The 23,506-nt window shown below is 41.9% G+C and overlaps 1 protein-coding gene across 1 annotated transcript; it reads right to left on the bottom strand.

Annotated features, from left to right (window-relative positions):
• Positions 1–254: 254 nt before the first annotated feature.
• Positions 255–23,252, bottom strand: CCDC3 (coiled-coil domain containing 3). The gene is made up of 3 exons (XM_026713125.2): positions 22,758–23,252; positions 20,453–20,627; positions 255–2,628 (listed from the first exon to the last, which is right to left on the bottom strand). The coding sequence occupies exons 1-3, from the start codon at positions 23,141–23,143 to the stop codon at positions 2,353–2,355; spliced, it is 837 nt and encodes a 278-aa protein (XP_026568910.2). The 5' UTR covers positions 23,144–23,252; the 3' UTR covers positions 255–2,352.
• Positions 23,253–23,506: the final 254 nt, after the last annotated feature.

The following is a 23,506-nucleotide window of genomic DNA, read 5'->3' as shown; positions in this document are numbered from 1 at the left end:
TAGACAGACAGATAGATGCATACCTAGATAGATGATAGATGATAGATAGATAGATAGATAGATAGATAGATAGATAGATAGATAGATAGATAGATAGATAGATAGATAGATAGATAGATAGATGATAGATGATAGATAGATAGATAGATAGATAGATAGATAGATAGATAGATAGATAGATAGATAGATAGATAGATAGATAGATAGATAGATGATAGATAGATGATAGACAGATGATAGACAGACAGATAGATAGATAATGATTGATCATAGATAGGTGAGATAGATAGATGATAGATGAAAGAGAGGGGGAGCAGGAAGGAGGGAGAGAGAACAGTTAAAATTGTTTCCAAAATTTTATGAAGGGAAGGAGACAAGAGTGAGATTGTTGGAAGTGAATGTAAGGAAAGAATGTGAACTTTATATTTGTGGCATGAAGATTAGTGTGATTTAAAATGCAATAAATTAGATGTAAAGGGAACAGTAGCTTTAAAAAAAATGAGAGTCATGGTAATCAGCAGGAAAAAAACACCCTCTGCCCTGTGGGAGTTCCTTCCAGATACGGTGTAGTAGTGTTACTCAAAGCTAGAAGCTTCCTTTGAAGCCTATATTTAAATCTATCCGTGAACATCTTTGGACAGAAGGGAATTTCACTCGTCCCAATCTCATAGCTCCTTCGCATTCATACCAAGACTTTCTCAGGATCAGGAGCGTATAAACTTTTTATTATTTACACTTAGACTTGTCTGCTTCTTCAGTGAGCTTGCCTGGAGTCCTTGGTCATTTCTCCTCCCACCATTTGGAGAAGGTTCAACCTCCCTTTAGTGCTTTCAGCTACTGGACGACAGGTAGTCCTCAACTTACGGCCAGAACTGAAGTCAACATTTCTGGGGTTAAGTGAGACAGTTGTTAAATGAGGTTTGTCCCATTTTATGACGTTTCTTGCTGGAGTGGTTAAAGGAACCACAAGTTATGAAGTTAGTCCTGAAGGTGCTTTTTGCAAGAGGCAGCTGGACTTTCTTCATTTTTTTCTTTGAAGAGGTTTTGCTTCTCCTCCAAGAAGCTTCTTCAATTCTCAGTTCAGGGTTCTTCCTTTTGAACTGAAGAAGCTTCTTGGAGGAGAAGCAAAACCTCTTCAAAGAAAACCCCAAGAAAGTCCAGTTGCCTCTTGAAAAAAAAGCACTTTTGGGACAACTATGACTTGGATGATAGAGAATCTCAGTAGATATTTCTTAAGTTAATTATTCAGTTGTTAAGTGACTTCATCTTCCACATTGACTTTACTGGACAGAAGGTCACCAAAAGAAGATCACACGGCTTTATTCGGTGCCATTGTAATTTTGAATGGTCACTAAACGATCTGTTGTAAATCAAGGACTACCTGTTAATCCCGTATCACTGGACCCATCCAAAACCCAACCTCCCTCCTTAACTATGGTCCATAAACTCATCCCTAGTTAGTCTCAAGCCAACTGTTCCGAAGGCAACACTGTGCTTCCTTCCAAGGCAAAACTTGAATCCTATTCATGAATAAAATACTTCATACTTTATTGGCCAAGTGTGATTGGATACACAAGGAATTGTGTGTCCAATGAAGCTGGTTCGAAGCCAGTGAGATATGATATCCACTTGAGGTGCAAATTCTTCACGGTCAAAAGCCAAAGACTTTGAATGCCCTCTGGTTCTTTCTCAAGGTGAGATTGGGTAGAGAAGGACACACCATCCGATCACTAAGACTGCTATGGTTCGCTGGCAGCCGGTGCAGCGGAATTGGACAGTGGGGAAGAACGGGGACCAGTCCAGGAGTCTGGAGAGGACTCAGATGAGGGTCCTGCATCCGATGCAGAGATGCAGCCAGGACCATCTGGGAGTGGGGTGCTGACTCTGGAGCCTTCAGAATCTGATATCAGCGAGGCGGAGGAACAAGGGGAGCCTTCTTCCCAGTGCACGCTTGCACAGAGCTGCTAGAAGGCAAGAGTAGCTAAGACAAAAGGGGTGACTCGGAAGTAAAGCTGGGAGATGATTGTCCCTCCCATAAGGTATAAAAGTCAAGCCAAGATGACAAAATCTTTGCAGGAAGCAAAGTTGTCCATTCGGTTCAGTTTAATCCCTGAAGCTCTTTGTACTTCAGTGGATTTTTTTTGTTCTAGTTCATTGGACACTTCTGTTCTTGGCAGCACTTCCCAGGAAAGAAAGGTGAGTGCTTATCTTGAGGGACTGTTTGAGATTCATTACCGGCCTGGAATGAAAATAATTCCCAGCGTTGCAACAAAACAAGACTTGTTTTTAAAATACGGTCTCGGAAGCCTTGGTCAGAACAAAGACTGTAGCTTTGAAGCGCCAGATTTGCTCTTACACTTTCAGGTATGTGGCCCGGGAATTGGCTTGCTTTAAGGAGTTCGCGTAGGGGAACTGAGCCCCAGTAGAGGACAGTTTCTCGTTGAGCTTCTGGTTGACCAGCTCCATGTGCCGGCTGCTCTTCCTGGTTTGCCTCAGCAACCTTTTGACCTTCTTCACTCGGTCTTGTAGATGCTTGTTGCGTTTCTCCAAGGTGGCCACTTTCTGCTGGAGTTTCTTCACGTGGTCCTCCTCATCGAACAATGCCTTCTGGAGGGAGGAGCACATGAGCTGAAATGACAAAAAGATGGAGGGGCGTCAAGTCACCGAAACTCAAGGCGTTCTCTGTCACCAGAAGTTGGGTGGTGTTTCAAGGAAGTCAGTCCCTCCGAACTCAAGGAGGAACATGGACGTCTGTGCTGGTAAGAAAATCACAGACGTAGAAAACATAGAATAACAGGGTTGGAATGGACCTTGGGGGGATCTTCTAGTTTTCCTCCAGAAGTTGTGGATGCGCCAACACTGGAAGTTTTAAAGAAGCTTTTAAGAACAACCATATGTCTTAAATGGTATAGAGTTTCCTAATTGAGCACGGGGTTGGACTAGAAGACCTCCAAGGTCCCTTCCAACTCTGTTATTCCGTTATTCTGTTCTCCTTCCTTCCTTCTTCCATCCCTCCATCCATCTCTTTTTCCTCCCTCCCTCCCTTCCTCCATCCATATTTTTCCTTCCTTCTTTTCTTCCTTGCTTCATTCCTTCTTTCATCTTTTTTCCTTCCTTCCTCCATCCATCTCTTTTTCCTTCCTTCCTTCCTTCCTTCCTCCATCCATCCATCCCTCCACCCATCCACCCCTCCATCCATCTTTTTCCTTCCTTCCTTCCTTCCTTCCTTCCTTCCTTCCTTCCTCCATCCATCCCTCCATCCATCTCTTTTTCCTTCCTTCCTCCATCCATCTTTTTACCTTCCTTCCTCCATCCATCTCTTTTTTCCTTCCTTCCTTCCTTCCTTCCTTCCTTCCTTCCTTCCTTCCTTCTCCATCCCTGGAGGTTTTTAAGAAGAGACTGGACAGCCATTTGTCTGAAATGCTGCAGGGTTTCCTGCCTGAGCAGGAGGTTGGACTAGATGATCTCCAAGATCCCTCCCAGCTCTGTTATTCTGTATTCTAACCCACAGAAGAGCACAGTAAATAACTTAACTTAGCTCACATACACAAAATTTTATTCAACCATTGCGTAGGTGTGAAAAACTACACATGGTACGACAGTCAAGGTTTATTTCTTGTTTATTTCCCTCCTCCTCCTCCTCCTCCTCCTCCTCCTCCTCCTCCTCCTCCTCCTCCTCCTCCTCCTCCTCCTCCTCCTCTTAACCCAGGGAGTTTTCTAACGTGAGCTGTGGAGGTTGTAACCTACCAGCCTCCCTTGCTGAGATAATGTAAGTTATTATGTCTTCTTTCTGTCTGTTCCCTGTTTTGTAATTATTATTTTTTTAACAAGCGGAAAGCGTTCAGAAGGGAAGGAACGCTGATTTATTTCGAAGGGGAGGGGTGAAGAAATGACTCACCCAAGCTGCCATTCATAGGTGATGATTTATATATCAGTCTTTCTGAACTGCTGCGGGGTTTTGCTAAATCCTCAGTTCTCTGCAGGGCGACCACCTACCCTCAGTCCAGAAGCGGTTTCCAAAAGCAAGCATTTGGGGGGTTATGGGTGGGTGCATGCATTTACAAACAAAAACAAAAAACATTGCAAGATTCAAGTTAATTGAGATTCCAGAAGTATCTGCGAGAAGAGGAATGGAATTTCATCCAGAATTAATCCAATTTTTTTTTTAAAAAAATCACTACTCTAAATTGATATGTGACATAAATCAAATGTAAAATAATTGTAATAATATTTAGTAATATTCATATTCTAGGGAATATTCACTAGTCTAGTGAAGAGAAGGACCAGGGGAGACAGGATAGCAGTCTTTCAATATTTGAGGGGCTGCCACAGGGAGGAAGGGGTCAAGCTATTTTCTAAAGCTCCCGTAGGCCAGACAAGGAATAATGGATGGAAACTGAACAAGGAGAATATTCAGCCTGGAAATAAGGAAAAACTTTCTGACAGTGAAAGCAATCAACCAAAGGAACAGAAGTTGCTGTCAGAAGTTGTGGGAGCTTCCTCACTTGAGACTTTCAAGAAGAGATTGGACTGCCATCTGTCAGAAATGGTGTGGGGTCTCCCGCTTGGGCAGTGGGTTGGACTAGATGGCTTATAAGATCCCTTCCAACTCTGATTATCTGTTATGTAATTCATAAAATTCTGGAATGTGCAGAGATGGATAGACGCACGATGAAATTAAATGATAAAGAAGACTCAAAATATTACTCAGTCTGGAACATTTGGTATCAATAGGTAGACAGTAAAACATGAAAAATGTAGGTCAAAAGAGGAAAGAAAATTGGCATATTGGTAGGACCTACGAGAAGCTGTTGAAATTGAGAAACTGCCAGAAAATGGAGATTTATGTAAGTATTCATATTTAATTTATAATATTTATGTAGCTATACTTACATTGTATACTTTAATATGTATAACTTAACTCCTCTTATGGCTATGGAAAATAGAGCACAGTATATAGACTATAATTATATAGATTTATCTCTGATTTTTTTTTAGAATATATATATATATATATATATATATATATATATATATATATATATATATATATATATATATATATATAGTGTTAATGTGATATTCTTTTTTTTTTTGAATCATCGACCTATATACATGAATCACTTTTTAATTAATATTAATAAAGCACTGTGAATTAGTATTACTACTTCTATGAATAACTGCCAAGTATTAATTGTATGTATTGTATTTACTGTACTGCCAAGAAAATGATATTGAAAGTTATTGACACATCTTCTATTATAGAAAGTTTTGTAAACTTTTTCATATTTTGAATTTCAATAAAGAATTTTTTTTGAATTAAAAAAAAATATTTAGCAATATTCTATATACTCAAAGAATATGTCAAAGTGAGTGAACACTACTACAAATATGCTGCAATGAACGGAAATATGTTTTTAATTGTTTTTTAATTGTAGAATTTGTTTAATAAAGTTTCTTAAAATATTGAAAAAATGGATATGGAAATTACTTTTCTTTTGCTTACGTAAAAATATCCCCTGATTTGTGTAGACTTGGGCTGATTTCCATCCACCTGGAGCCCAAGTTATTTGAAGGACCATATTTTCCATGTTAGATCCATTCAACCCACCCGGAGCGGGGGGGGGGGAGGTTAAAGGCCCCCCTCTCCTAAGGAGTCCCAAAGGTGCTTTTTCCAGAGGCAACTGGACCTTCTTGGGTGCCAATCTTATCTCCATTGGGTTGATGTTCCACAGGATGGGAGCCACCAGAAAGAAGGTCCTTCTTCTTGGCCCCGCTAGATGGACCTGCTTAAGAGAGGGGACCCATAACATCTACTACCTCTCCAATCTGGTGAATTGTGGGGATGTAACTGAGAAAAGAGGGTGCTTCAAATGACAAGGAGGGAGCCATCTCAGAGAAGAGCCGCCTTCTCCGTCCTACTAGATGGAGCTCCTTAAGGTTCTCAGTCATTCAGGTCACAGTTGTCCCAAAGATGCTTCTTCTTCTTTTTAGAATAGAATAGAAGATAGAATAAGGAATGAGTAGAATAGAATAGAATAGAATAGAATAGAATAGAATAGAATAGAATAGAATAGAATAGAATAAAGGAAAGAATAGAATAAGGAAAGAATAGAAGAGTAAAAAGTAAAAAAGGATAAAGTCATTGAACAAAAGTTTCACTTAGTACAGAAATTTGGGGCTCAATTGTAGTCATAAGTCGAGAACTATCTGTACGTCCGGATACGCATGAAAATTTCGGAGTTCTTTGCTGTCTTTATTTTATCTATCTATCCAAAAGTAAAATGCCCCTCACGCATCATCACAAAATCTCCAGAACCGTAAAGCCTACAAACTTGAAATTTGGCACATCTGTTCCTCTTGGCTTCTAGGTGCTCACTAAGAAAGGATTTTTCAAAATGACCATCAGAGCATTTAGAGTATTTCCTATGTTGTTGTTGTTGTTGTTGTTGTTGTTATTATTATTATTATTATTATTATTATTATTATTATTAACACGCTCTGATGCTAAGGAGTTCTACTCCCCCTCCCCACCTGGAAAGAAATCTCTTCCAAATGCAAAACACAAGCAGAGGAGAGGAGGTTCAGTTTTAGTTTCACAGCACCAAGCAGCTTTAGGACAGAACAGTTGAGCTAAGCCACGCCCAGGCTCCGTGCTGTCTCCTTCTTGCTCACACAGCAAATACTGTTTCGGTTTCCAAACAGCCCTCAACTCTCTCAGACACTGACAGGACGCTAGCCAGATGAATACCAATGGATGCTGGTAAGCAAAGGCAGCATTTTTTTCCCCTTATTTTCCTCCCCGCAAACTAAGCCCAACCACATAGTTTTGTAGGCAAATCATGGGTATCGAGCTAGTATGAAGAAGAAACGCTCCACAGTTTTTCCCACAAGTTCCTACTCTGGGATCCAATCAAGAGCAATTTTATTCCCATTTCTCTTGGGCATCGGTTTACTATGGCTTGGCTCATTTCCTGGAGAGTTCCCCAACATTTTTGGCTGCTACCCAAAATATATCATGTTTTGAGGATTTAAAAAAAAACGAGAACAAATTGCAGGTTTGAAACCAAAGTAGTTACTTTTGTTCCAAGACGCACTGATTCAGCAGAAAAACAAAATTACAGTAAACCTTTTTTTGTGGGGGGGAGGAAACGTACAAAAAAATACTGAGATCAGCAGATCTGTGGATTTATTTTTTTTTAAATCCCTAGAAAATGGACTCATTCATTGAAAAAAAAAGGGTATTTCTTTCACTGGGGTTATTTCCTGGTAACCTTGAAGAGACTTAATTTCAGGATGAAAGCCATTTTACAATAAAGCTGAAAAACTTGTTCTGGAAAACATTCTAGACTGCATGAAAAACATTTTAAAGGCAATCAGATCATTGCGTATCTGTTTGGATGCTTTATACATTGATTATTGATTGATTAGTTTTGCACGCCTATTATTTCTGATCAGAACTGATTGCAACATCCAGGATGCCAGCATAGTATGGACAGAAGAAATAATCAACCCTCTACCATAATGTATAAAATACTGGAATATTTTATATAGCCTTGCTTACATGTTCACTCTTTAAAACAGAAATACCTGGGGGGCAAAGAGGACTTTCCTAAGAGCTCACCAACTTTCCAGTGATGTCACTTGCAATCTTCTGGTTGATCAAGGAAAGAAATTATGGCCCCTGATTCGGTCTTCTTATTCTATATAAATTCCAGGTTTTTTTTGGAAGAGAGCAGGGTTTACTTCCAGCTAAAAACACATCCCATTAAATTAGAAGAATCATGCAAAGGACTGGAAAAAAAACTCCCCAGAATAATAGAATAACAGAGTTGGAAGGGGCCTTGGAGGACTTCTAGGCCAACCCCTTACTCAAGGTGGAAATCCTACACCATTTCAGACAAATGGTTGCCCAATCTCTTCTTAAAAGCCTTCAGTGATGGAGCACCCACATCTTCTAGTGGCAGGCTGTTCCACTGGTTAATTGTTCTAACTCTCAGGAAATTCCTCCTTAATTCCAGGTTGCTTCTCCCCTTGATTACTTTACATCCATTGCTTCTTGTCCTGCCTTCTGGTGCTTTGGAGAATAGCTCAACTCCAACTCTTTTTTGGGGACAGCCCGTCAAATATTGGAAGACCACTACCAAGCCAGAACTGGATTGTATCTTTCTAACAATGTCTGCAGAAAATCTGCAACTAATGGGTGTTTTTCCTTCTCCAGGAACTGACCACATTTATATACCTATCAACTATCGGAACACACACTGTGAAGGACGCCAAACTCAGAGAGGAACAACAGACTAGAGATATTTCCATGCTTTGTTTCCAGCACTGGCCCATACGCATGTCCGTCCTCTTATCCAGCTCTCACAGCTGCAGCCCATGAAGAGGATCAAGGCCCTCTCATCCTGAGTAGACCACATCTCTCCCTTATCCTCTCTTCCTTGCGTGCTCTAGGATGGAGAGGGGATGGGCCTGGGTCCTCCTCTGACTGCCCCTTCTGCCACAACCTCCGGAGCCACACTTCCACTCCCTGTCGGCTGTTCCTCCTCTCCCGCAGAGTCAGTCTCCACCAGGGGCGTGACACTCTTGATTAAATGTAACCATTTGCATTTTTAATTATAATTGCTTCAATCTTATAACTGTTTTGCAGATGGTTTGTTAAACATGCTTGGAGAATACTTGAGCAGGTTTTTGGTTACTGGTGTTGGTTGCTGTGATTACCCTGATCTTTTAACTTTAAAAAAGGAGCTCAAAAAAGGGGAGGAATTCCTTTGTCTAGGATAAAAATCCATTGTTACCGAAAGCACTCAGTTCACTGGGCGAGTTTTGCTTATTCCTTGCTTTAAAAAAATAATAATCCAGATTTTAGTTAAATTGCCAAAACGAAGAAAAACATAAAATCAGCTTAGAGTTGGTAGAACTTTTTTTCACAAAGCATCTTTCACACTCTCTCTCAACTATAACCTTGACCTAAACTGCCTTGGTTAAAAGCACCCCCGCCACCATCTCCCAGGGCTGGCTTGCTATGTGCTTTTGAACATACATGTCTTACAACATGCCAAGTTGCCATGGGAACACGCTATCACTCAAATGGGGGTTGCTTTCAAACATTTGTGCATGGGTGGGTTTTTTTTTTGCAATTGTCAGGTCTGGAAACTGGAAGCTTTAAGGAGAGAGGTTTAACAGAAGTGCCCACCAAGCGCTCTTCAGAAGGGAAATCCATTGTGGGGTCTACAAGTGGTCTGGCGAAGGAAACCACTTGCAGAAAAGGAGCTCTGTGCAATTTGGGATTTCCTAATCTGGGTGTCGGCAACCCACAGCTCTGGAGCCACATGTGGCTCTTTTGTCCCTCTGCTGCAGCTCCTGAGCGAGAAAGCGAGAGAAAGAGAGAGAAAAAAAGAGATGAGAGAGAGAGAGAGACTCTCTCTCTTCCTTTGTGTTTCTCTCTCTCTCCTCTTTCTTTCTCTTTTCCCTCCCTCCCTTCTCTCTCTTTCTCTCCTCTGTCTCTATCTCTCTCTCCATATCACACTCTTTCTCCTCTCTCTTTGCCTCTTTTTCTCTCTCCTCTTTCTCTCTCCTCTTTCTCTCACTTCTCTCTCCTCCCTTTTCTCTCTTTCTCTCCGTGGAACTCTGTGGGAATTCCTTTCCATCAGACAAACATATTCCAGGGGGCTTATCATGTGACTGCAGGGATAATCTTTATGGTAGTTAATGGGTTTAACTTCTATTTTGTTCAGAACAGAGTTGGAAGGGACCTTGGAGGTCTTCTAGTCCAACCCCTATACCATTTCAGAGAGAGGGCTGTCCAGTCTTTTCTAAAAGAGTTCCAGTCATGAAGCACCCACAATATCTGCTCCACTGGTTAATTGTCCTTGCTATTAGGAAGTTTCTCCTTATTCCAAGTTGCTTCTCTCCTTGATTAGTTTCTATCTCTTGTTTCTTGTCTTGCTTTCTGGTGCTTTGGAAAATAGGTTGACCCCCTCTACTTCTGAGTAAACACACAAGTCTCAACTGCAGACTCTTCCGTGTCACGTCCATCCAATTAAATGATAGTTGGCATGCAAACAGTTGCTTACAAATAACATCTGGAGTTTGCAATTAAACATCCCAGGAAGATATTTTTAATCTCCCATGGAACACAAGCATTTTAGATAACACGGGGGTGCTGGTGTTAGGAACAGCAAAGTAGCAAGGTTTTGCTCACAGAGGTTTTTGGGTAGCTCATCTCATTTTTTTTTTTTTTTTTGCTTTTATTCCATGAATAACATCGCACCAGGATTTTGGTCTTGATGAGAGAAGCTGGATTATCCAAACTAGTTTACTTTGGCGACAGCTGAAGACTTCCAAACATTTCTGGGTAAGGAATGTATTGTTTTTCCAACTTTATCTATGGTAACCTTTGCTGAGTTTCCTTAGAAGACAGTAAAAGGAACAGCTGTTGAGTTCTTCATGAAATTGGTTCAGGGCTTAGAATATTTTTTTTAACTTTTCGAAATAACCTTTATTGAAAATTTAAAACATTAAAATACAAAATACAATACAGATATTTAAAAAGAAGAAAATGCTGTGTATATTACAATCCATTTTGACAGTGCTTACATTTCAATTGTTATTCCAGGTGCATATAAATATATAGATTGAAAAAAGACCTGAAAGCATGAATAGAAGAGGTGATTCCACCAGACTGTGAATTATTTGGAAGCCTGCACTCACAAACAAAAAAATCTCCACACCACAGGCCAGGCAAACACCTGGGCACAAACAGACCCCCCCGATACCTCCAGCTCAAACACACCCCAACCAGGCACCCAGATGAAACCTAGCTTCCTAACAAATGATAGCCGTCCATTTACTCGGAGCCAAGCTGCACTAAAGGCCTCCAATATAGGAAACACAATGTTGCCAGCCAATCAAGGCAAAAAAAGCCACAAAACAGACAGAAGATATTAGAAACACCAATCAAGCAGAACACAGCAAACTCCAAGACCAACAAACACAGACCAAGACTCCTAAACAATCAGGATGAAGAAAAAACCATTCTGGCACAGAGTAGGCTAGCACCAAATTTAAAACAGAAACAACTGTAAAGGTCTGACTCACAGACGAACACAATACAGAAGCCTGATGATGGCAGATGAGATTCTGCCGAAACGTTGCTACAACTTTAAAAGCACAACTATAACGACGTGGGAAAATAGCCGAACAAAGCTGAATACCATATATATACCATATATATATTTCATAAACTCCTTGGTTTTCTAGCTGGATCTTGTCTTTGGAGTTTCTTAGGATGTTGGCTATTTTTTGGTCAGTGCTGAAGGCTGTCCTGATATTGTATTTGTGGAGAATTTTGCTGATATTGTCTGTGGTGCCTTTGATGTAGGGGAGGAGTGCAATACTGTTGTCTTGTTCTGTGTCTTGGTTTTTTTGGGGTATCTCTTTTTGGATTAGATTGGTGATAGTGTTTCTTTGGAATCCGTTGGAAATTAATTGGTTAGTGAGGGTGTGTAGTTCTCTTCTCAGGTGGTCTTTGTCAGCTAGGCATTTAGTTCTGGAGATGAGGGTCTTGGCTATGGAGTTGATCTGTGCAGGGTGGTGATGGGATTATGCATTTAGGTAGCGGTTGTGCATTTAGCTACCGGAAAAAAACACACACCAACACAGATGAACACAATACAGAAGTCTGATAATGGCAGATGAGATTCTGCCGAAAGGTTGCTACAACTTGAAAAGCACAACTATAATGATGTGGGAAAATACCCGAACAAAGCTGAATACCATATAGAAGAAATGGGCCAGTAAGGCAGGTGTCAGGGTGTGTGAGGCCTGGCTACAACTGTCCAAAAGTAAGTAGTAGGGTAGCTCCACATACACACCCCATCCCCAGCCAAGCTTAATTCTTACCCATCTACTCTGGAGTGGATGGAATCTGAATTAGGGCTTATTTTGGGTGTAGGGCTTATATTGGGTGCACATCAATGGTAGGATTCAAAAAATTTTTACTACCAGTTCTGTGGGCATGGCTTGGTGGGCATGGCAGGGGAAAGATACTGTAAAATCTCCAGTCAGAGGTGGTATTTGCCGGTTCTCCGAACTACTCAAAATTTCCGCTACCGGTTCTCCACAGCTGGTCAGAACCTTCTGAATACCACCTGTGGTGCACATGTAAAAAAATCCAGCTAGGACTTACTTTCAGGTTAGGTCATATTTTCGGGGAAACAGAGTAATATCTACCTGTACGAAAACCTGGAGCCCAAACACCCTTTTTACCTGATTAACCATCTGAGTACAAGGCTCTCCATTTTCCTCCCTGGCTTTACAAGTTCCCAAGTCCATGGCTTCTCCCAAAATCCAGACTTACTTTCAGTGTAGGTCATATTTTCGGGGAAACAGGTTATTAATAATTATAAGTAAACAATATCAGATTCTGTACTGCGTAACTCTTAACAAAAGCCACATGGTTTTTTAAAACTCCAAGTCTCCTTTTATTCCAAGATAGAAGGTTTTTTTTTTTAAACAAGAAAAACTAAACAAACAGGAGCACCCTTGCAAATTATTAGGCGCACTCAATTTCTTGTTCTTCAGAAGTGTACAGCCTGCTATTTTGCTTTGTACAGAGACTTCTCCCAAAACAAAATCCACTTTGGCCAGAAATTCCAGGAACTGTTTTTCTCAACTAATCCTCCCTAAATCTTTAGACAACTAAAACAACACTGTTGTCTTATAAAGGAAAGAAGAATCAAATGACTTAAGAACAGACCAAAGTTTGCCAACAGAGAAGAAAACAGGCAAAGGAACAGAATTAATTCATGGAAGAAAAACAGACCATTGGCTGACTCAACTGCATTATTTTTTATCAAATATGTATATTGCCAGTTTGATTCCTCTCATGGCAGTTTAATGAAGTTCCTGGCTGACTGTATGGAAAACACAACACGGGAATTTGAAATTGAACGAAATGCCCTGTTAATGAAGCTGATTGGCTGTCATCCCACCGACATAAACCCTGAGCTTTCTAAATAACCATTTTAGGCCTTGACAGATCTTAACAAATAATCAGAGTTGGAAGGGACCTTGTAAGTTATGTAGTCCAACCCATTGCCCAAGCAGGAAACCCTACACCATTTCTGACAGACGGGAGTCCAATTTCTTATTGAAAGTCTCAAGTGATGAAGCTCCCACCACTTCTGAGGGAAACTTCTGTTCCATTGGTTGATTGTTCTCACGGTCAGAAAGTTTCTCATTATTTCCAGGTTGAATCTCTCCTTGGTCAGTTTCCATCCATTATTCCTTGTCCGGCCTTCCGGTGCTTTAGAAAATAGCTTGACCCCTTCTTCCTCTCTGGTGCAGCCCCTCAAATATTGGAAGATGCTCTCCTGTCTCCCCTGGTCCTTCTCTTCCCTAGACTAGCCAGGCCCAGTTCCTGCAACCTTTCATCGTATGTTTTAGCCTCCAGTCCCCCAATCATCCTGGTTGCTCTTCTCTGTACTTTTTCTGGAGTCTCAACAATCTTTTTTATCGTGTGGTGACCAAAACTGGATGCAGTTCTCTAGGTGTGGTCTTACAGAGCTTTACAGAGTGGTTTTAGTACCTCCCTTGATCTCGATTGTATCCCTCTGTTAATGCAATTTAGGACTGCATTGGCTTTTTTGGCTGCTGCTGCCCACTGCTGGCTCCTATTTAGCAAGGTCCTTCCTGCTGACTATCTGAACTGGTGATGCCTGAATGCAGCATTTTCTTAAACTTGAAGATGTGGGGAATTCAACTCCCAGAATGTTCTACCTAGTTGTCCCAAAGATTCTTCTTTTTTCAAGAGGCAATGGACTTCCTTGTTTGTTCTTGGAAGACATTTTGCTTCTCATCCAAGGAGCTTCTTCAGCTCTCACAGGGCGGTGGGGAATGGTTTATATTCCTTGCAGACAGCTCGTTATTCTTGGATGAGAAGCAAAACGTCTTCCAAAAAACAAAAACAAGAAAGTCCAGTTACCTCCTGAAAAAGCATCTTTGGGACAACCATGACCTGGATCACTGAGAATCTCTACAGATTTACTATCTAGTCATGTTATAGTCCCCATTTATTCCCAGGCTAAAGCAACTTTAAAAACATAGTATAAATTATTTTAATGTATTTAATAAGCGTGGCTATCCACATGTATGAAACATGTATGAAGAACAGTTATGTTCTTCATATGGTATGCCTAGTCTAGAGAAAAGAAGGCCTGGGGGAGACATGATAGCAGTATTGTAATGTTTGAAGGGCTGCCCCAAAGAAGAAGAGGGGTCAAGCTATTCTCCAAAGCACCTGAAGGCAGGAGAAGAAAGAATAGATGGAAAGTCATCAAGGAGAGAAGCAACCTGGAATTAAGGAGAAACTTCCTAACAGTGAGGACAATCATTCAGTAGAACAGCTAGCCTTCAGACGTTGTTGGTTCTCCATCACTGGAGAATTTCAAGAAGAGAATGGACAGCCACTTGTCTCAAATGGTATAGGGCCTCCTGTCTGAGCAGCGGGTTGGACAAGAAGACCTCCAAGGTCCCTTCCAGCTCTATTATTCTGTTATCCTTCCTTCCTCCCTCCCTCCCTCCCTCCCTCCATTCCTTCCTTCTCCACCACTGGAGGTGTTTAAGAAGAGATTGGACAGCCATTTGTCTGAAATGGTATAGGGGAGGGGTCTTCCAACCTGACAGCTTTAATACTTGTGGGCTTCAACTCCCAGAGTTCCTCCTTCAGTCATGTTAGCTCAGGAATTCTGGGAGTTGAAGTCCATAAGTCTTAAACTTGCCAAGTTTGAAGACCCTTGGTGGAGAGAGAGAGAGAGGGAGGGAGGGAGTGATGAGATAGATAGATGGATGGATGATTAGATATATAGATTAGATAGATCAATAGCTAGATGGATGGATGGATGGATGATAGATTAGCTCATGGGTCTTCAAACTTGACAGCTTTGAGACTGGTGGACTTCCAACTCCCAGAATTCCTCCTCCTCCAGTCATGTTAGCTCATGAATTCTGGGTGTTGAAGTCCACCAGTCTTAAACTTGCCAAGTTTGAAGACCCTTGGTATAGGGTCTCCTGCCTGAACAGGGGGTTGGACTAGAAGACCTCCAGGATCCCTTCCAACTCTTTTCAGATTCTGAATCTCAGCAAGTCACTTGAGTGGCAAGCAAATTAAAAAAAAAACCCAATCAAGAGACTCTCCAAATTAAAATACAAGGATAAATCACGCATCAGAACCTCCAAATCCACCATGAATGAATGAACTAGAATTCCTTAACAAACAACCAGCAGGAAGCCTTGCTCACAAAGGGCCTGTGTAGCATCTCTGTGATGGGGGAAAAGATGTGACGAATGTTTGCATGTTTAAGGAAAAAGGAGCTTGAAGATTTGCAAATAAGTGGCAGAAAATTCTATTGAAATATAGCTCCTTAGAGCCTCGTTGCTTTACACACAGGTGCAAAAGGCCGGAGGGAGGACCAGGACAGCTGTTTCTTAGTCTGTAATGCATTTTACTTCTCAGTTTCCATTGGCAGCACTTTGATTTTGGACAACTGCTCTTCAAAAGCTTCTGGAATAGTTAATGGCCTTGACTTGAAGCGAGCCCAAGAAAGGGGTCAGGGATCATGGAATGAAATCCTTGCCATGGGATTCTCCCTTGGGAGAAGTTTCAACTATGCCAGAGCAGCCAAGAATAGTAAACTTTAGATCGACGACACTGTGATTCTTCTACAAAGACAGGGTACATATTTCTGCCCAAACAGTTCCCAACACAAAGAAGTCAAGGGAAGACTTCTTGTGTGTCCCATTAAGACTATCCCAGTTCAGCTGGTTACAGGAAACAACAAGTCTTCGAATAGAGTTAAAACCTGAATTCTTTTTATTAGGAATAATTAGAGGAGAATTTAGTAAAAAGGCTGAATATATTATACTGCATATAGTGACAGTGGCTAGAATTGCCTTGGCACCAAGTTGGAAATTGGATCGAACCCCTTCCAAGGAAATGATAATAAAGATAGTGTTGGACTGTGCAGAGATGAACAAGCTTGCTTTAGAGATGAAAGACAGAGAAGAATCAGAATATTATGCCGTATGGGATAAATGGTATATAGATGGTTAGATAATAGAAATAAGGATTAAAAGTATATACGCGTGTAAGCGTATGTGTAACGTCAATGCCACAGTATTGTAAAGAATGTAAAAGAGAATTGTATTCTTGGGGAAAAAATGCAATAAAAATAAATAGATAGATAGATAGATAGATAGATAGATAGATGATAGATAGATAGATAGATAGATAGATAGATAGATAGATAGATAGATAGATAGATAGATAGATGATAGATAGATAGATAGACAGACAGACAGACAGACTATCCCAGTTCAAAAAGTGAGAAATTTGGAGTGAATTTAGATGAAAGATATCGAGCCGTCTCAGAAATAGCTAAAGGACGTTTGGCTATCAAAGTTCTAAGTGCGAGACAGGAGCAATTTACCCATTTTTGAGAAGGATTTTTTCCTCTCCTACTTTAAAAAAGAACACAAGGTATTTATAGCAAGGATTCCACACTGTTTTCTTTTGGGAGGGGGGAGTGTTAGAAGAAGGGACTTTTATTTTTATGCAGAGTTCGATACATTGCTATGACATGATGAAATGAATAGGTGATGCAGTGGGGTGATGTGTGTGTTAATTTAGCATCTCAAGAAAGGGGGATTCGGTGTTATAATTGATGTTTGCTCTAATGGTATGATTTAATAATGAATTAATCTGTTGGATAGTACTGTTTATTTTTTGGTTTAAATGCTTAAAAATAGCTAGAGGAGCTGGCAATGATATGCTTAGCTTATCAAAAAGACAAGTTATAAATAGTTATAAATTAGGATAGAACAGAATAACAGAGTTGGAAGCAGGGGTGGGATTCTACTAGAATTGGTGGAACCAGTTGTTAACATTCTAAGCCGTTCGGAGAACCGGTTGTTAGAAGAAATCACTGGCCTAATCCTGTAAGGAAGGCAGGAAGGAAACATTCTGGTGTTGCTTACAGAAACTGCCTCTCTGTTAACCTTTATTATGTTCTTGGCAGGACTGGACTTCCTCTCTCAGGAACTTCTCTGGAGTTTTTCCCCTCCTTTGCTGGTACTTTGCTTGTGTGGAGTGACCATTCAAAGTTACAATGGCACTGAAAAAAGTGACTTATGACCATTTTTCAAACTTACGACTGTTGCAGCATCTCCACAGGCATGAGAGGCCAGGTGAGGAGATGCGTGCCTCGATGTGAGTAATATTGAGTTGGCCTCACCCAGCCAATAACATGACCACCAAGCCATGTCCACCCCCTAAGCATTGCCCACAGAACCGGTTGTTAAAAATTTTGAATCCCAGCCCTGGGAAGACCCTTGGAGGTCTTCTAGTCCAACCCCCTGCTTAGTCAGGATACCCTACACCACTTCAGACAAATGGTTATCCAATCTCTTCTTGAAAACTTCCATTGTTGGAACATTTACAACAAGTGGTGGAGACATAATTGCCTTCATTGAAATCTTTTTTGCACAGAAGGGAATTAAATTTATTCTCTGTTGTCCCAAAAGGGCATAACTAGAATCAAAGCGTTAGAAGAAGACTCTACAGCAGAGGTGTTCAAACCTGGCCACTTTAAGACTTGTGGACTTCAATTCCCAGAATTCCCCAGCCAGCTTGGCTGGGGAATTCTGGAAGTTGAAGTCCACAAGTCTTAAAGTGGCTAAGTTTGGAGACTCCTGCTCTACAAGGCCTCAGACAGTGGAACAAGTCGATCCATGAAGTTATATCAGGGTCTTCAAACTTGAGAGCTTTAAGATTTGTGGACTTCAACTCCCAGAATTCCTCCTCCAGTCATATTAGCTCAGGAATTCTGGGAGTTGAAGTCCACAAGTCTTAAACTTGCCAAGTTTGAAGACCCTTGAGTTATATGTCCTTCAACCTCTGGACAGCTTCAAATTTAGGCTGCAGCCAAAGAGGATCTAATTGACCCTACACTGAGTAGAAAGTTGGTCTGGATGATCTCCCAACCCCATAATTCTATGAAATTCTATTCATGCATTTATTCCAGCGTTTACTAGTAATAAAGAACATGCAACAAGTCAACACAGGAAGGGTGTAGACGGAAGACAACATCTTGGTTTTTCTGCAAAATCCAGGGAATGAAACAAGGTAATTCCATGACTAAAACTGTGTCAGCAGGATTTCTCCTTGAGACCTCCCATACAAGGGTTTGTTTTTTTAATCAATCAATCTTTTATTCTCATCTCAGACCAGAATAATGTTTATTTTTTAAGATATATATATATTTAAGCATCCATTTTTTTTAGTCTCTTAAGTCAGACATTTTTCAATACAATGCAAAGTGGCCTTTTGCACGAAAGCTACCATGTAAACGAGAGGTGGGGATTCATTTGGAATAAATGCAGTTTTGCAAATAAGTATCCCCACCCTCTTTTTTCTTCTACTAAAAAATGCAAAAAAAGAAAAAGGTACTAAAAGTACTAGAAAACCCCTATGGTTAGTCCTTGACTTATGACCCCTCCCAACTGAGCCCAAAATTTTCCTCGCTGGGTGAGACTCTTGTTAAGTGAGCTTTGTCTCGTTTTACAACCTTTTCTTGCCACGGTTGTTAGCGGAATCATGCCATTATTAAGTTAGTTACACGGTTGCTATGTAAATCTGGCTTTCCCCATCAACTTTGCTCATCGGATGGTCGCAAAGGTGGACCCCAGGAAAATGCCACCATCATAAGTATGAGTCAATTGGCAAGCCTCTGAATTTTGATCATATGATCGTGAGGACGTGGCAATTGTCATAGGTGTGAAAAATGGTCATAAGTCACTTATTTCAGCATTGTTGTAAGTTTGAACTGTTCAAACTATTGTAAGTTGAGGACTAGCTGTTTTTACTTGAGGTAGTAAATACAAAAAGAGAACAAAGATTACAGGAGTCCCTGCAAATAATCTCTCTGTGGAAACATGTGGATTAAAAATGGTTAGCAATCGACATCCTCAAAGTCATATCGGTGCCTGTCAGAGTATATTCATGAGCTGGAACAGAGCATGGTAACAAGGTCAGCCAATGAGGACTGTTTGGAAACTGAAACTAGAAGTAGCCTAGGCGTGGCTCTATGTTAAGCTCTTCAGCTCTGCAGCTCTGTTTTCTGAGTCTATTGAAAGAGAAACTAATTGGCTTGCTCATCTGCTGAAGTTGAGTTGCTGTTCTGCTCTGAACCTGTAACATGTCTGCTTCCATGTTGGAGAAAATCTACAACTGGTAGTGTAAAATTTACTTTATATGTTTATAAAGAAGTTAAATGAAACCTCAGTCATCTGTGCTTACTTTTCTGGTATTGAATTTATGCTGCAAAACTCTGAACAGCGCTGCCACGTAGCAGGAAGGAAACCATAAAACATACAAAGATCCCAGTGCAAGATCTTTTCTTCAGTCAGATACACTGAAGACTTACTATGATTTTTTTCCCCTCAAATATACAGCTAAAAAACCCCAAAGGTGCTTTTGGAAAAGGCAACTGGACTCTGTTTTTGATTGAAGATGTTTTGCTTCTCGTCCAAGAATCCTCTTCAGTTCTACCATCCTCCACTATTCACCCCGAACTGAAGAAGCTTCTAGGATGAGAAGTGAAACTTCTTCAAGGAAAAACAAAGTCCAGTTGCCTTTGGGGGGGGGAAGCATTTTTAGGACAACCATGACCTGGAGGATGGAGAATCTCATACCACTGAAAAGAAACTTGCATCAAACAATCTTCTGTTTGATAACTGGTTCCTGGGAAGAACAATAAACCCAGTGTGATGACCCAGAGCGTGGCACAAAAATAACAAAGGCACAGAAGTAGACAAATTCCCTTTAATGCCTCCAACTTGGCCCCCAATGTCCAGTTATCCTCAGCTGGAGATCAAACTCTTCCAAAAAACAGTCTACGAAGGGAAGAAATGCATCCGAACCCAAAGTACAGATAAATTAGAAATTAAAAAAAACCAACCCAAACCACACAGAAGTAATAAGCACGACAGGCCAGGATAATAAATTGCAGACTTTCAAAGGATAACGCAGCACCCACAGTTGGAAGGACACCAAAACCCAGATCAGTCTCAACCAAGATGATGCACGCTTTGCTTCCAGCAAGGAGCTGTGTGCAAATGCCCTTATCTCCTGTTCTCCCAGCTGCATCTAATGAAAGGGATCAGGGCCCTTTTCTCCCCCTGTAAGCCACATTGCTCCCCTCTCTGTTCCTCCCTGTGTGCCCTAGGATGAAGAGGAGGTGGCCCTGGGTCCCGAAGGCCCAACCGGACTGTGCCCTTCCCTCATTTCGTCCACAGCCACCGGAGCCACACTCCCACTCCCTGTCAGCTGTTCCACCTCTCTCTCGTAATCAGACTCCAACAAGGGCATGACACCCAGGGAGAGGCTTACCCTGTGGTCCTCTTGGGTCTCCCAGTCGCTGGAGAACATGAGAGCATGGAGCCCTTGACTGCAGTTGGAAAATTGGAAAAGGTTTGAGAAGATCTGCCGGTTTTCCTGCGTGTCCGGAAATATCGCATCCTGGAAATTGACCCCGTGGGGAAGAAGGTTGTAATTCTCATCCATTCTGTGAAAGGAGAGGCAGGATTGAGGTTTAAAAGGTGTTTGAAGGTTGGACTGGAAAAATAATAATAATATTTGGACAGATCCTAGTGGCAAAATATTTCTATACTATGGTTGGGAAGAAAAAAAAAGAGGAAATCTACAGGATTGCAGCTTGTACGAGTTCAACTTAAGGATAACTCCAAGGTCACTGGAGGTTTTGTTTGAAGAAGAGATTGGGTATTCTCCTGTCCAGAATGGTACTGCTGGTGCAGAGGGCTGGACTAGAAGACCTCAAGGTCCCTTCCAACTCTGTTATTCTATTCTGAAGTTAAAATCCTCCCGCCCAGAATAGGGCAGAGAGCTGAGCTGGTTGAATTACGATCCTTCTCACCTCAGATTGCCGGCAGGTATGTGCATTTACCTATTTTTATATTTTCCTTTCAGGTACATAAATATCTTTCTGTCGACGTCAGGAACATTTTGCTGTCTGCCTGGTGCGTCCTTTTAACTTTATAACATCTAAAGGTCCGTTTGGATGGATGGAAGGATAAATCTGATGGATTTATTTATCCTAAGGGAAGGATAAATAAAGGCTATCCAGTCAGAGCTGAAGAAGCTTCTTGGGATTAGAAGCGAAATGTCTTCAAAGAAAAAGAAGAAGAAAGTCTAGTTGCCTCCTGGGGGAAAAAAAGCTCCTTTGGGACATCCAAAGGCCTGTTTGCTTTGGGGAACCCTCAAAAACAAGGAACTGGTGAGGTTACTTAGTTTGGGACATGAAATGTCTGCAAGAAAACCACCAAGCTCAGAGAGCACCAAGGACCCCTCATGTCAACCCCAAGATACAAATATTTTCCTTTATTGATATTCAGAATAATGGAGTTGGAAGGGACCTTAGAGGTCTTCTAGTCCAGCCCCCTGGTCAAGCAGGAGACCCTACACCATTTCAGACAAGTGTCTGTCCAATCTCTTCTTAAAAACCTCCAGTGATGGAAAAGGAAGAAGGGAGGGAGGGAGGGAGGGAGGGAGGGGAAGGAAGGAAGGAAGGAAGGAAGGAAGGAAGGAAGGAAGGAAGGAAGGAAGGAAGGAAGGAAGGAAGGAAGGAAGGAAGGAAGGAAAAAGATGGATGGAGGGATGAAGGAAGGAAGGAAAGAAAAAAGATGGATGGAGAAAGGAAAGAAGGAAGATAAAAAGAGGTGGCTGGAAGGAGGGATGGATGGAGGATGGAAGGAAGGAAGGAAAAAGATGGATGGAGGAAGGAAGGAAGGAAGGAAGGAAGGAAGGAAGGAAGGAAGATGAATGGAGGAAGGGAAGGAAGGAAGGAAGGAAGGAAGGAAGGAAGGAAGGAAGGAAGGAAGGAAGGAAGGGAAGGAAGGAAGGAAGGAAGGAAAAGATGGATGGAGGATGAAGGAAGGAAGGAAAGAAAAAGATGGATGGAGAAAGGAAAGAAGGAAGATAAAAGAAAGGAGGATGGAGGGATGGATGGAGGATGGAAGGAAGGAAGGAAAAAGATGGATGGAGGAAAGAAGGAAGGAAGGAAGGAAGGAAGGAAGGAAGGAAGGAAGGAAGGAAGGAAGGAAGGAAGGAAGGAAGGAAGGAAGGAAGGAAGGAAGGAAAAAAGATGGATGGAGGAAGGAAGGAAGGATAACAGCATAATAGAACAACAAATTTGGAAGGGACCTTGGAGGTCTTCTAGTCCAGCCCCCTGCTCAAGCAGGAGATCCTGTACCATGTCAGACAAATGGCTGTCCAGTCTCTTCTTAAAAGCCTCCAGGGATGGAGTCCCGTTTCATTTCTATCTTTTAACTCTTGAGTCAGCCTGTCCATCTCCGCGCAGCCCAGAATCTTTCTTACCTCTGTCCCCTCAGATGGTATATTTCCCTCTTTCCAGCACTGTGCATACACAATCCTGGCTGCTGTTATTATATGTAAAATAATATATACATCCGTCTTAGTGTGATCTCCCCTCAATATTCCTAATAGAAACAGTTCCGGTCTGAATTCAATTTTTCTTTCGTTCTTTCCTCTATCCACTTATGAATTCTACTCCAGTCATTTTCAGCTTCTGAGCATGTCCACCTGATATGGCAGAAGGTGCCCTGTCCTTGTTGTTGTTGGGTTGTCTTTCTAAAGAGGAGCAAAGGTGGCTACTCACCTGAGGAAGAAGAAGTAAGAATAATCCTGCATGACAGTGTGGGAATGGCAGGAGAAGTAGCCCAACCCAGTGAGGTTGAAGCGAGACCCCGCTGGCACCTCCAACATGCTCCCCCAAGCTTGGTCGCACAGCATCTCAATCTCGGCGGAGTAAAAGAGCCCTCCCTCCATGGCGCCGTCGTAGTGCCAGGGCAAAGAGTTGTACATGCTGTAGTACATGTCTTGGTGCAGAGCTAAGACTTTGGCGTAGACAATGGTGGCTGCCAGCTCTGCCCGGCAGCCTTCGCTGAGTGGCCTCCAGTCGGTGGGCAGCTGGCAAGCCGGTGAGGGTCTCAGCTGTTCCCCAAGGAGGAGGAGAAAACTCAGCAAGAAGTTTGCTTGCTCCATGGTGGAGGCAGGCTGAGCTCTTGGCTGCTCCAGGCTCCCCCAAAGCCTGTTTTTTAAAGCACACTCAGACCGAAAGGGAGGCTGAGTTTAGGAAAGAGGGACAGGCGGGACTCGATTGGCAAGGAGCAGAGGGGGGAGGTAGAGGTGGTCCCTGGCTCCGGTTTGGCCAATGGGGACCCCTCTCTCCAAGGGAGGGGAGGGACAGTAACAAGAGACCAGAGAAGTTTTCTTTAGTGGGTGCTCGGCAGTGGCTGCAAAACAAAACATGCCAAAAACAGGGGTGTGTGTGTGTGGGTGGGTGGGTGTGGGCTTTGCCGTGGTTCTGCCCGAAGTGGAGGACTTCTGGGGCAGAAGGAAGGGAAG

The sequence above is a fragment of the Pseudonaja textilis genome, chromosome 5 (genome assembly GCF_049901715.1).
Source record: "Pseudonaja textilis isolate UNSWEBS1 chromosome 5, rPseTex1.2, whole genome shotgun sequence".
Taxonomy (NCBI): Eukaryota; Metazoa; Chordata; class Lepidosauria; order Squamata; family Elapidae; genus Pseudonaja; species Pseudonaja textilis.
The sequence above is the reverse complement of the archived record's forward strand: the minus strand, read 5'-3'. Positions and strand labels throughout refer to the sequence as shown.